The sequence below is a fragment of the Mustela nivalis genome, assembly GCF_964662115.1.
Source record: "Mustela nivalis genome assembly, chromosome: 17".
Taxonomy (NCBI): Eukaryota; Metazoa; Chordata; class Mammalia; order Carnivora; family Mustelidae; genus Mustela; species Mustela nivalis.
The window spans coordinates 36706319-36718374 of NC_139036.1; the positions used below are offsets into that span (position 1 = coordinate 36706319).

The 12056-nt window shown below is 38.3% G+C and overlaps 1 protein-coding gene across 3 annotated transcripts in view; it reads left to right on the forward strand.

Annotated features, from left to right (window-relative positions):
* SPAG9 (sperm associated antigen 9) overlaps positions 1–12056 on the forward strand; it is a 136332-nt gene that overhangs the window by 46184 nt on the left and 78092 nt on the right. For all 3 annotated transcript variants that reach the window (XM_082704587.1, XM_082704586.1, XM_082704590.1), the window contains one exon: positions 7720–7790. In XM_082704587.1, the coding sequence (XP_082560713.1) occupies positions 7720–7790 (71 nt within the window). The remainder of the gene's footprint in view (positions 1–7719; positions 7791–12056) is intronic.

Here is a 12056-nt window from a genome sequence, read left to right on the forward strand (position 1 = left end):
GAAAATATTTATTCTTCCGAATTTTATTTCTTACATTCATGAGATACATTCTCAGGTTAGTGAATTTTATCATACCATAAGGTAATTTTAAGAATTATCTTCTTTAGTGGTATAAAATAATGAAAGCGATGTGGAAAAAAAACTATTATGTCTTGCTTTTATAAAATAACATTGTGTTCTGGGAAATGCTTTATCAAAGTTATATTATTAGTTGTTTATTGGTTTTCAGATTTTCAGGGTTTTTTTCTATATTGGTATTTCTTTCTGAATTTCCAGCCTTTAAAACCAGACTTAAAGTAATTGGCACTAAAAGGGAATATTTGGGGCACCTTGGCTGGCCCAGTGGGAAGTGCATGTGACTCTTGAATCTTAGGATTGTGAGTTTGAACCCCATTTTGAGTGTAAAAATTATTTAAATAAATACAAAAAAGGGGTATATTTACATTAGAGGCATACAGGATGGGAAATGGTGTAACTGTAGAGATTTTGGTCTTAAATAGGTAGAAGACCATTGGATTTTAGTTTTGTGTTTTTGTGAATGATACCACCTCAGAACATTTTCCAGTATTGTTAGGGTTGTTGATGTATTTGTGAAATTTTAAAGACTGTCATTTATTCTTAAGTGGTTGGAGGTTTTATTGGGGTCTTGAAAAGCATAGTTATAAATGAGAAATAAAATTAGAATACAGTAATGATGCACCAGACTAACAAAAAATATAGGCTGCAATAAATTGCAGACCATTAGTGTTGTCAGTTTATATTTTGAGATGAATGTGTTCTACTTTTAGACTGGATCTTTTGCTGAAGAAATAAAACTGGTAGTGTTAAATAGTGTAACAGGTAAAAAATGTATTTATATAAAAAGCTAAGGCGGGTTTAACCATACTTGTCATTTATTTTGCATTGAAAATATAGTGGAAAGGGGTGCCCAGGTGGCTGAGTTGGTTAAGCAGCTGCCTTTGGCTCAGGTCATAATCCCAGCATCCTAAGATCAAGCCCTGTGTTGGGCTCCCTATTCAGTGGGGAGTCTGCTTCTCCCTCTCCATCTTCCCCTCCACTTATGCTTGCACTTTCTCAAATAATAAATTTAATTTAATTTCTCAAATAAATTTTTTTAGAAAGAGAAGAAAGCATAGTGGGAAGATGGAAGTCATCTCTCAGAATACAAGTCTATAATATGCAGCGGAACTCATTGGAACTCTCTTACAGTAACACTTTATATGGATTAAGAAAATTAACTTGTGCTTAGAAGAGATGTTGAGCATTTAGGCTTATAATTTAAGACCATTGCTCTTAGGAAAATAATAGATAGGAATAAGCTGTAGCATATGTATATGATGTAATATTATTCGCTGCTAAAAAGAAATGAGCTATGAAGCCATGAAAAGACATAGAGGAACCCCAAATGCATATTACAAAGTGGAAGCCAATGTGTAAAGGCTACATACCACATGATTCTAGCTCATGGGGATTCTGGAAAAGGCAAAACTAAGGAGACAGTGAAAATATTACTGTTTGCCAAGGTTAAGGAAAAGGGATGAATGGAGCTCAGGATTTTTAAGGCAATAAAACTGTTCTGTATGAAAAAACTATAATGGTGGATGTGTGTCATTATATATTTGTCCATTTATAGAATATTTAATACCAAGAGTGAATCCTAATGTACTCTTTAGACTTTGGGTGGTACTGATGTCAGTGTGGGCTCATTGATTGTAACGAATGTACCACTCTTCTGCAGGATATAGATAGTGGAGGAGGTTGTGGGTGTGTGGGGAGGAAAGGGTATATTAGTACAATGTACTTTTTGTTCAATTTTGCTGTGAACCTAAAACTGCTATTAAAAAATAAAGTTGAGGGGCGCCTGGGTGGCTCAGTGGGTTAAAGCCTCTGCTTTCGGCTCAGGTCATGATCCCGGGGTCCTGGGATCGAGCCCCGCATCGGGCTTTCTGCTCAGCCAGGGAGCCTGCTTCCTCCTCTCTCTCTGCCTGCCTCTCTGCCTACTTGTGATCTTTGTCTGTCAAATAAATAAAAATAAAATCTTTAAAAAAAAAAAAATAAAAAAATAAAGTTGATTAATAAAAATAACAAACAGGGTAAGGGGCAGGTCATTTGTAACCATATATAGTTTGCATGTTCTAAATGACCTTTTTTGTGTGATGTATGCTAAGAAAAATAGAAATACAGATCGTTTCTATGAAATTAGTAAATTTATTTATCAGAGAGCTCACAGGCAAGGGGAGCGGCAGGCAGAGGGAAAAGCAGGCTCCCACTGAGCAAGGAACCCGATGTGGGACTGGATCCCAGGACCCAGGGATCATGATGTGAGCCAAAGGCAGATGCTTAACTGACTGCCACCCTCAGATGTTATTTTTGAGACAAAAAAAAAAAAGTCAAATGGAAATAAATTAAGCAGAAACTCTAATGGGTTTAGAAAGCTGTGGGTGGAGGCTTAAGGAATTATAGCTAGGGGTAATCCTGGATGCTTAAGAGGACCAAAATAATTAATAGAACTTTTAAGGAATTTTATAGATGAAGCTAAGCCAGTTTGAACAGAAGTCATGTTCATTTAGGTAAATATAGGAAATCGCTGGTAATTGTGATACACATTAGGGTCTTATATCTCCTTTCCCACAGTCTTGCTGTTAAGTAGTATATAGCAGCAAAGCCATACAAACCAACACTGATAAGCAAATTGCCATAAAATCAGTGAGGTCCTCCTAGCTACAAGCCCAATTCTGTCCAAGTCACTTGATAAACAAAACTTTAAGCTTTTTCCCCAAGGTGATAAATAATGATCCTTGGTTTCCGGTATTACTGTGCTAGGGTTCCCATGACAAAATATCATAGAAATATTTTCACACTCTTGTGAAGGCTGGAAGTCCAAGATCTCCTTGGCTTGCAGATAGCTGCCTTCTCTCTCTCTCTCTCTCTCTCTCCTCATATGGTCTTTTCTCTGTGCATATGTGGGGAGAAAAAGCTTTTATAAGGACACCAGTCCTGGGGCACCTGGGTGGCTCAGTGGGTTAAAGCCTCTACCTTCGGCTCAGGTCATGATCCCAGGGTGCTGGGATCGAGCCCCATATCAGGCTCTTTGCTCAGCAGGGAGCCTGCTTCCACCACTCTGCCTGCCTCTCTGCCTACTTGTGATCTCTCTCTGTCAAATAAATAAATAAAATCTTAAAATTTCTTTAAAAAAAAAAAAGGACAACAGTCCTGTTGGATTAGGAATCCACCTTTATGACTTTTATTTTTTATTGTCATATATAGAAATATATATTCAGGGGACGCCTGGGTGACTCAGTCGGTTAAGCCGCTGCCTTTGGCTCAGGTCGTGATCCCAGGGTCCTGGGATCAAGTCCCGCATCAGGCTCTTTGCTTGGCAGGGAACCTGCCTCTCTCTCCGCCTCTGCCTGCCACTTTGCCTGCTTGTGCGTTCTCTCTCTCTCAGAAATAAATAAATAAATAGAATCTTTAAAAAAACAAAAAAAGATATATTCAGTATCCTTGCATTTAGTTTTAGGCACCATCCTATGTCAGTACATACATTCTGCATTCCTTTTAGCAGTACCTTTGTTGTATTTGAAAAACACATGTGTGCCAGATGCTATTCCTAATAAGTTCTAATATACTGTCATTATTCCTCACTTATAAATCAGGAAACTGAGGCCTAGAGAACTTGGAAGTAGCGAAGTCACTGCATTGTGGTCCATCACATAACTATCATAATTCACTTCACCAACCACCTAACGACAAATTTAGGGATGATTCCAATTTGGGTGTTATTATAAAATGTATTGCATACAACATCCATTTTCACATCTTCAGGCTTTGATGTGTTTCCACGGCGTAAGTAAGAATAGTAATACTGGGGATGCCTGTGTGGGTCAACCATTTAAGCATCTGCCTTTGGCTCAGTTCATGATGCCAGGGTCCTGGGATCAAGTCCCACATTGGGGTCCATGCTCCACTGGGAATCTGCCTCTCCCTCTCCCTCTTCCCGTGATTGTGCTTGTACTTATACTTGAGCTCATTCTCTCTCTCTCTCAAAAATAAATAAATAAAATCTTAAAAAAAAAAAAAAAGAAAAAAAGAATAGTAATATTGTTGGGGAGGGGCTGCGTCTGGTTGGCCCAGTGGGTTAAGCATCTACCTTCAGCTCAGGTCATAATCCCAGGGTTCTGGGATCTACCCCTAGGTCAGGCTCCCTGCTCAGCAGGGAGCCTGCTCCTCCCTCTCTCTGTGCCCACGTGCATATCCCCCACACCCCCCTCAAGCTCTCTTGCTTGCTCTGCTCTCTCTCTCATAAATAAATCTAAAAAGTAGTAATACTGGGTCAAAGGATATACACATTGCTTATTTTATTAGATGTCACCAACAAACTACCAACCTTCAAAAGAGTAATTCCAATTTATCCTCTCATATTGCCCATCTTTTTTCTTTTTTTTTTCTTTTCTTTTTTTTTAAGATTTTCTTTATTTATTTGACAGACAGAGGTCACAAGTAGGCAGAGAGGCAGGCAGAGAGGAAGGGAAGCAGACTCCCCACTGATCAGAGAGCCAGATGTGGGGCTCGATCCCAGGACCCTGGGATCATGACCTGGTCTGAAGGCAGAGGCTTTAACCCACTGAGCCACCCAGGTGCCCCTTTCTTTTTTTCTTTTTATAATTCTTCAACCTGGTAACATTTTTGTTCATCTGCCTATGCATTTTAATGGTGAATTGGCACAATGTTTTTGTAATGGTTCTAAAGTCTGTTTAGATCTTCTGCTAAATGTTGAACTCAGAAGTTGTTGGAGAACATAAAGAATGAGTTTTCAAGCCAAAGAAAGTGCCTACGTGAGTTGGTGCTCAGTGTGTTTGGACTGGGGTTGGGTGGGGCTGCACACGCCGCAAATTAATCAGGTCCCTAACTCCTTCCCAAAGGTAACTACTACCCTCACTTCTGATACTTTTTAGTTTTAGATTAGTTCTGTCTTTTGAACTTTGTATTCTTTTGCTTCTGCTTCTTTCCCTCAATCTGTGTGTGAGATTCATGTGTAGCAATAATTTGTTCTTTTTCTAGTGTTCCAGTACAGGAGTATTTATCCATTCTGCTGTTGATGGACATGTGGGGTGTTTCCAGGTTTGATTGATTATAGATAGTGGTGCTTTGAGGATTGTTTTAAAGGCCTTTTGGTGGACATGTATATGTATTTCCTAGTTTTGTCATAGAGTTGGTAAATATGCAACTTTATTAAATCTTGCCCACCAGTTTTCAAATTGATGCATCCCTTTTTTACTCCCACAAGTAGCATATGAGAGTCCAAGTTGCTGTGTATGCTATTAAAACTTGGTATGTTGTGCTTCTCATTGTAGCTGTTCTGATGGGTTTGCAATGACTGTTGCATTTTGGTTTTAATATGTATTTCACTGATGATTAATAAAGTTAGATATGTATTTTTCTTGGCAGTTTGTTACCTTTGAGTCAATATCTATGACTAGGTTCTTTCCAGAAAAACGGAGTTTTTGTTTGAAGCAAAAAGGAAAACTGTCTATACATCTCCCCCCATCCCCCCACCGCCAAGTGAAGTTTTAAAGTAGGCTGCAATATATGAACAGATTAAAAGGAGTATTTCTTGAAAGGCAGCATAGCATAGTAATGAAAAACAGATTCTGGGCGGGATGCCTGGGTGGCTCAGACACTTAAGCATCTGCCTTTGGCTCAGGTCTTGGTCCCAGTGTCCTGGGACCAAGTTCCACAGAGGGCTCCTTGCTTAGCGAGTAGCCTGCTTCTCCCTCTGCCTGCCGCTCCCCCTGCTTATAAATCTACATGCTCTCTCTCTCTTACAAATAAATAAATGGCATCTTAGAAAACAAAAACAGATTCTGGGCCCAGACTTCTCCATTAGAAATTCGGTTTTGTCACAACTGACTTTGGGCAAGTTACTTAACTTCTATTTGCTCCAGTTTCCTCAACTCCAAAATGAATGTAGTAATGATACTTTCATCATAAGGTTAATGTCAGGGTCAGATAAGTTTATATATAGCATGTAGCACAGTACGTGATATATAGTAAGCACTATAAAATTTTAGCTGCTATCAGTAGTGGTGGTGATGGTGATATAAATTTATTTTACGAATTGATGTCAAGGTAGCTGATAAGAATAATGAGACTCTTGTTGAGCACAGATTTGAAATTGAGGTTCATGAATGATAGTTGGAAGTTTACTTTAGACTCAACCTCCATTTTTTTGTTTTGGTTGCATAATACCAAGAAAATCTTGATATACACAGATGAACAATTACAAATAGGTAAGGTTTACCCAGTAGTCTCAGGGTTAAGGTTTTAGATCAACTTAATTTACAAGAAGTAGTAGAAAACTTTTGTTTTGAAATTGTAGCTAAATATCCATATTTTGCTTGGATTTCCTGTATTTAAATAAAAACCACAGAAACAGCCCTAAAAATTATTACAGTTTTAATACCCATTGTGTCACGATACATCTACATTACAAGTTTGTGTATTCCTGCTTTCAGCCACAGAGCTGCAGTTTTTCTAATTAATGACATATTTTCAAGATACTCAACCAGGTAGAAAGTAAATATCAAATTTCATCAAATCAAGGATGACTTTACTGGGCAGCGCAAGTTCTGCATTGTGTGGTGTTTGGTGTGTTAACATTAGGTATAGGGAAACATTCACGTGTGTCCTGTTGCTAGTTCATAGTTCCTTTTACGGCCTTCTGTTCATGGTGGTTACTTCTACAGCCATCTTCCAGGGCCACAGGCTTCGGCTAACTAGCAGTCTTGCATGCTTGCAGCTACCAGACCCTTAGACCAGCAGAACATTTCCAACTAATCTAAGTCTTTTAAACAAACTTAAATGAGTATCTTGACACCTCCTGTAGCACCAGCCTCATTTCTTTCCAGCAGATTGTTTCTCACTGCTCCTTAGGTGGCACGAGCTCCTCCAGGCTGGCCAGTCTCCCCTCTCCTCACCACCACCACCACCACCGTAGTTTTGTGTTCCCTTCTCGGTGGTAGCAGTGCCTGTATGCTCTTCACATATGTCTTGAGTACTGTAATTTAATTTCTTTGTGGTCCTGCTTGGACCCCACTTTCTCTCAGAGTCATCCCTCTTTGATAGTTTTATTTCCTATGAAATCCTGTCCTAACATTCTGTATCTCAGGATCTAAAACTTAAAAAAGTGTATTACATAGTTGTACTCTGGTCACTACCCCCAAATCAGTGCCACTCACAAACTCCATCAGCAGAGGGAGCTAAATAAAAGAAGATGAGTCCCTGGAATGAAGCCTGAAGCAGAAGTACTTGTGAACAAGGATGTTTTCACATACTGCCCAGTAGTAAAAAAGAGCTTGAATATCAGTGTTAGAAATGAATGATTTGGGTCCTCACCCCAGCCTAAAACTTACATGAGGGGATTTCTGAAATATTTTTGAGTATCACACTGAAATCCTATTTAAGGGGGATGACCTGATAAACATATGCATATTAGGAGAAGCAATCTAGTGTTTAGGGGATTTTTTTAAACCCAGTTTATCCCCCCCCCCCCTGTAATTCTTTATTAAGGAAGGTGAAATGAGGTCTCTAATTTGAGAAGTACTGAGTCGTAAAGTTGCTAAGAAATAAGGATAACCTGTTCCAGTTTTTAAGGATGGAATTTTTTAAAGTAAATTTTTTATATTTTGTTCTGATTAAATATATGTATCTTAATTTCAGTTAGCAGACTTGAAGAAAGAGAAGCAGAATTGAAGAAGGAATATAACGCATTACATCAGAGACACACTGAGGTGGGTTTCTGGGTTGTTCTTACCATATTAATATTGAACTAAAGGAATTGAGCTGAGAAGTTATATTTATATCTTAATTTTTCTTTGAAAGTCAGGTAATAAAATTCCTGGGGATTATATGCAGAAAACATCAAATTTCATGTAGCACTTACCTTGTTACCAAATGTTGACTTCTGTTGTTTTTTTAATCTGGAATTAACTATTCATGGGTGAGAATTCGTGTGCCACAAAATAGTGTAATTACTAAGGCAGTTCCAATAGTTGTTTCTTTGGCCAGCTAAGTACAAAGTAATGTGTGTGTAATAAAAAGTATATATGATGCTAATATGACAGAATTGATTTAATTTATTTTGTTAACCAGTTGGGAAATGATGGATTGGTAAATTGTTGGTAAAGAGTTTCCATATTTATAATCTACTATAAAGGGCTTATTTGCTTTAAGCTCATAACAAATAGTATAAACACAAATTGTGTATTAAATCAAAATGACTCTAAAATAGGTTTTCTGCATGAAATTTCAGTATTTTTAAGTTAATAACTCTAGTACAAAATCTCTTTAAAGCAAATTAGAAAATGTGCCCAAACATCTTTTACCTTTTTATGATTCTCTGTGAGCCTTTCATCTGCTGCCTTTGTTGCAGTCTCCTGACTGTGAAAATTGTTTTTGCGTTTCATGGTCAGTCGGGGTGGGGTCACAAACCTCAATAAATAGAATTTTCATAGACTCAAGCACTATTTGTTACATGAAAAAATAATTCCTCTTTTTTTCCCCCCCGTTTCTTATCTAAATCTCCCAGGATACAGATGGTTCCAGTCTTCAGCTTCCATTTTTCTTTCATTAATTTGTGATCTCTTATCCTGCCTGTGGTAGAAACCTATATTGTTGCTTTCAAGGATTTGCTTTGGCGTAATACGATTAATACTTTCTTGAGGAGGGGTTGGAATTTCTGACATAGGAGGTTTGATTATTACTGTCTTAGCTTTTTGTAGCCACCTGTGAAGAATTGATATTTAGTGGTGGAGGGAAAAGTTTGGCTACAGAGATTTGGAACCATGGAGCCCTGGGAAGACAGGAATAGCTTAAACAGTGGCTTTGTCAGTGTGAGAAGAATACCCACATTTTGATTAGATGGCAGTCAGTAGATATTAAGACTGTTCAGAAATGATTGATGGGGCACCTGGGTGACTCAGTCAGTTAAGTGACCAACTCACGGTATCATCTAAGAAACTAAGCTCCATCATCCATCCCCATTTCATTATTATTTTTATTATTATTATGTTTCCATCCCATTTTAGAGATTGATGTTTAGAAAGGGAATATGTAGTGATTTGTTCCAAATTCCATGCTGGTATGTGGCTGGATTTGAACCTAGGTCTGTCATATTCTGTTGCCTTGATTTTCAATAATACTTTCAGGTTATGGAACATAATGAGCATTAAAAGCACTAGAAATTTTTCTGTGCCTTTTTGCTTTCTGGCATTGCAAAAACCTTAAGAATAGGGGCATCTGGGTGGCTCATTCGGTTAAGGTTAAGAGTCTGCCTTCGGCTCAGGTTATGATCCCAGGGTCCTGGGATTGTGATTCCCATATCCTTGCTCAGCAGGGGAGCCTCCTTCTCCCTCCTGGCTCCTGCTCCTGCGCGCGTGCTAGCTCGCTCTCTCTCTCACTTCTCTGTCAAATAAATAAATAAAATGCTTTTATTATGTGGTGATTAAAAAAAAAAAAAAGAATAGTGGCCTTGCAGCTATAAGGTAAATGATTCTTGGGCTGTGCAGAGAGAGATCCATGGCCAACACGATTAAAGGGCCACTTTTCTCCAAAACCTCACTTACTGCCTTACTTCCCCATTTTAGCTGAGCTGACAGTCAGCCTCTGCTGTGATATTTCTATGCGGAGGGAGTAGGGGTTTTCCAGACAGTGTGCTTGGTTGGGATCCTTCTGGATCTGCCAAGTGTTTGTTGCTGAGGCCACTCCTGAATAAGTGTGAATTAATATATATACCTGAGAAAATGGAGAGTTGTAGTTATGAGATGAGGAAGGATGGGGCTAGTGGACCCAATAGTAGATTATCTAAAGCATGCCCTCTTTTTCTATCTCATCTCTCTCTCTCTCTCTCTTTTTAAAGATTTTATTTATTTATTTGACAGAGATCACAAGTAGACAGAGAGGCAGGTAGAGAGGGGTGTGGGGAAGCAGGCTCCCCACCGAGCAGAGAGCCCGATGCGGGGGCTCGATCCCAGGACCCTGGGATCATGACCTGAGCTGAAGGCAGAGGCATAACCCACTGAGCCACCTAGGCACCCCTCATCTTTCTCTCTTGTCTGGCATCGCTGATCCTGGCCTCCCATTCACTTTTTTTTTTTTTTTTTAAAGCAGATCTATATTGTGTAATTAAAATTTTTTTAAGTTAAAAAATTTTATGTACAATTTATTAAATTTCTACTTTTTTGATGCATTTACAGAATATAGTGCATTTTTTATTTCAGACGTCAGGAAATGCTTTAGGGTGTGGGGTTTTCTTGTGGGTGTGAGGAAGAAAGAACAATGAGTTTATCGCCTGCCTAGAGAATTGACTAAAAGGGCAAATACAACACTGGTCCCGGAATGCTTAACTTTTTGACCACTGAGTCAGAGGGACTTGAGTTCTGACCCTAAAGCCAACTAGCTAATGGCATTTAGAACACAGTTGATCATTAACTAGCTGGGCAAGTTATTTTAATCTTAAGCTGGAGTTCATAAAATTCTAATATTGTTGTGAGGATAAAATGAAACTGGCTCTAAATGCATTGGGTGACTTATGCTCAATAAATGTTAGCTGTCATTTTCTTATTCTGTACTATAGAGTGCTAGTTTAATTGGGTTGGAACCAACTTCATTACATGGAATTTTGTAATTATATGTGGGACATATCATTTGAAGAAGGAATCAGTCTTTTGAAGGTTTAGAATTCAACATTTTATAAATTAAAAAAAAAAAAACAAACACCCAAAAAACCCGAATCATTTAAAACAAGAATCAATCTGTAGAGTGGACTATTTAGGAGGAGTAGATTCTGTCTTTGCATTTATACAAATGCCTTTGCATTTATAACTTTTATTTTTCTATATTGAATAAATAGAGTACTATCAAGACAGTGTAGGGGAGGTTTCTATTTTCTTCATATGAGTGCTCAAGGAAACTTGGATTCTTTCATCTGAGCAAATCAATTGCATATGATTACTATCCAGTATATAAAAATTCAACTTGGGTTTTCTAAAATCTTTTGAAAATTTAAGCTTATATCTCTTTGGCCCAACCATCACTTTGTTACATTAGTTTCATTTTTGTTTTTTTCCTTAAAAGTTCTTCTTGATTCAAGAAGAAAACAGTTTGGGCGCCTGGGTGGCTCAGTGGGTTAAGCCGCTGCCTTCGGCTCAGGTCATGATCTCAGGGTCCTGAGATCGAGGGCCGCGTCGGGCTCTCTGCTTAGCAGGGAGCCTGCTTCCTCCTCTCTCTCTGCCTGCTTGTGATCTCTCTCTGTCAAATAAATAAATAAAATCTTTAAAAAAAAAAAAAAAGAAGAAAACAGTTCATTATTTCTGACTTGCTGACACAAAGACAAAACTGTATTTCTGCAGATACATTCTTTAAATTGGGGATAAAGAGAAAATATAAATTTTTAAAAATATTTTATTTATTAATTTGACAGAGAGAGAGATCACAAGTAGGCAGAGCAGCGGGTGGGGGGGAAGCAGGCTCCCCGCTGAGCAGAGACAATGCGGGGCTCAGTCCCAGGACCCTGAGATCATGACCTGAGCCAAAGGTAGAGGCTTAACCCACTGAGCCACCCAGATGCCCTGAGAAAATATAAATTTAAAATAGAAGATATATAGGGGTGTGTGGGTGGCTCAGTGGGTTAAGCCTCTGCCTTCGGCTCAGGTCATGATCTCAGGGTCCTCGGATAGAGCCCTGCGCAGGGAGCCTGCTTCCCCATCTCTCTCTGCCTACTTGTGATCTCTGTCTGTCAAATAAATAAATAAAATCTTAAAAAAAAAAGATATGTAAATTTAAAACTTAAAAAAATACCTTCATATACTATATCCCTGTAATTCTACATTAATTTTACTTAGCCTGATAAAATTCTTATTTAAACAATCCTAATTGGGAAACAGCCTGATTGATTTTCTTATGATGTTTGATTTGATAGATTTGTCTTTTTTTTTTTTTAAGATTTTATTTATTTATTTGACAGAGATCACAAGTAGGCTGAGAGGCAGGCAGAGAGA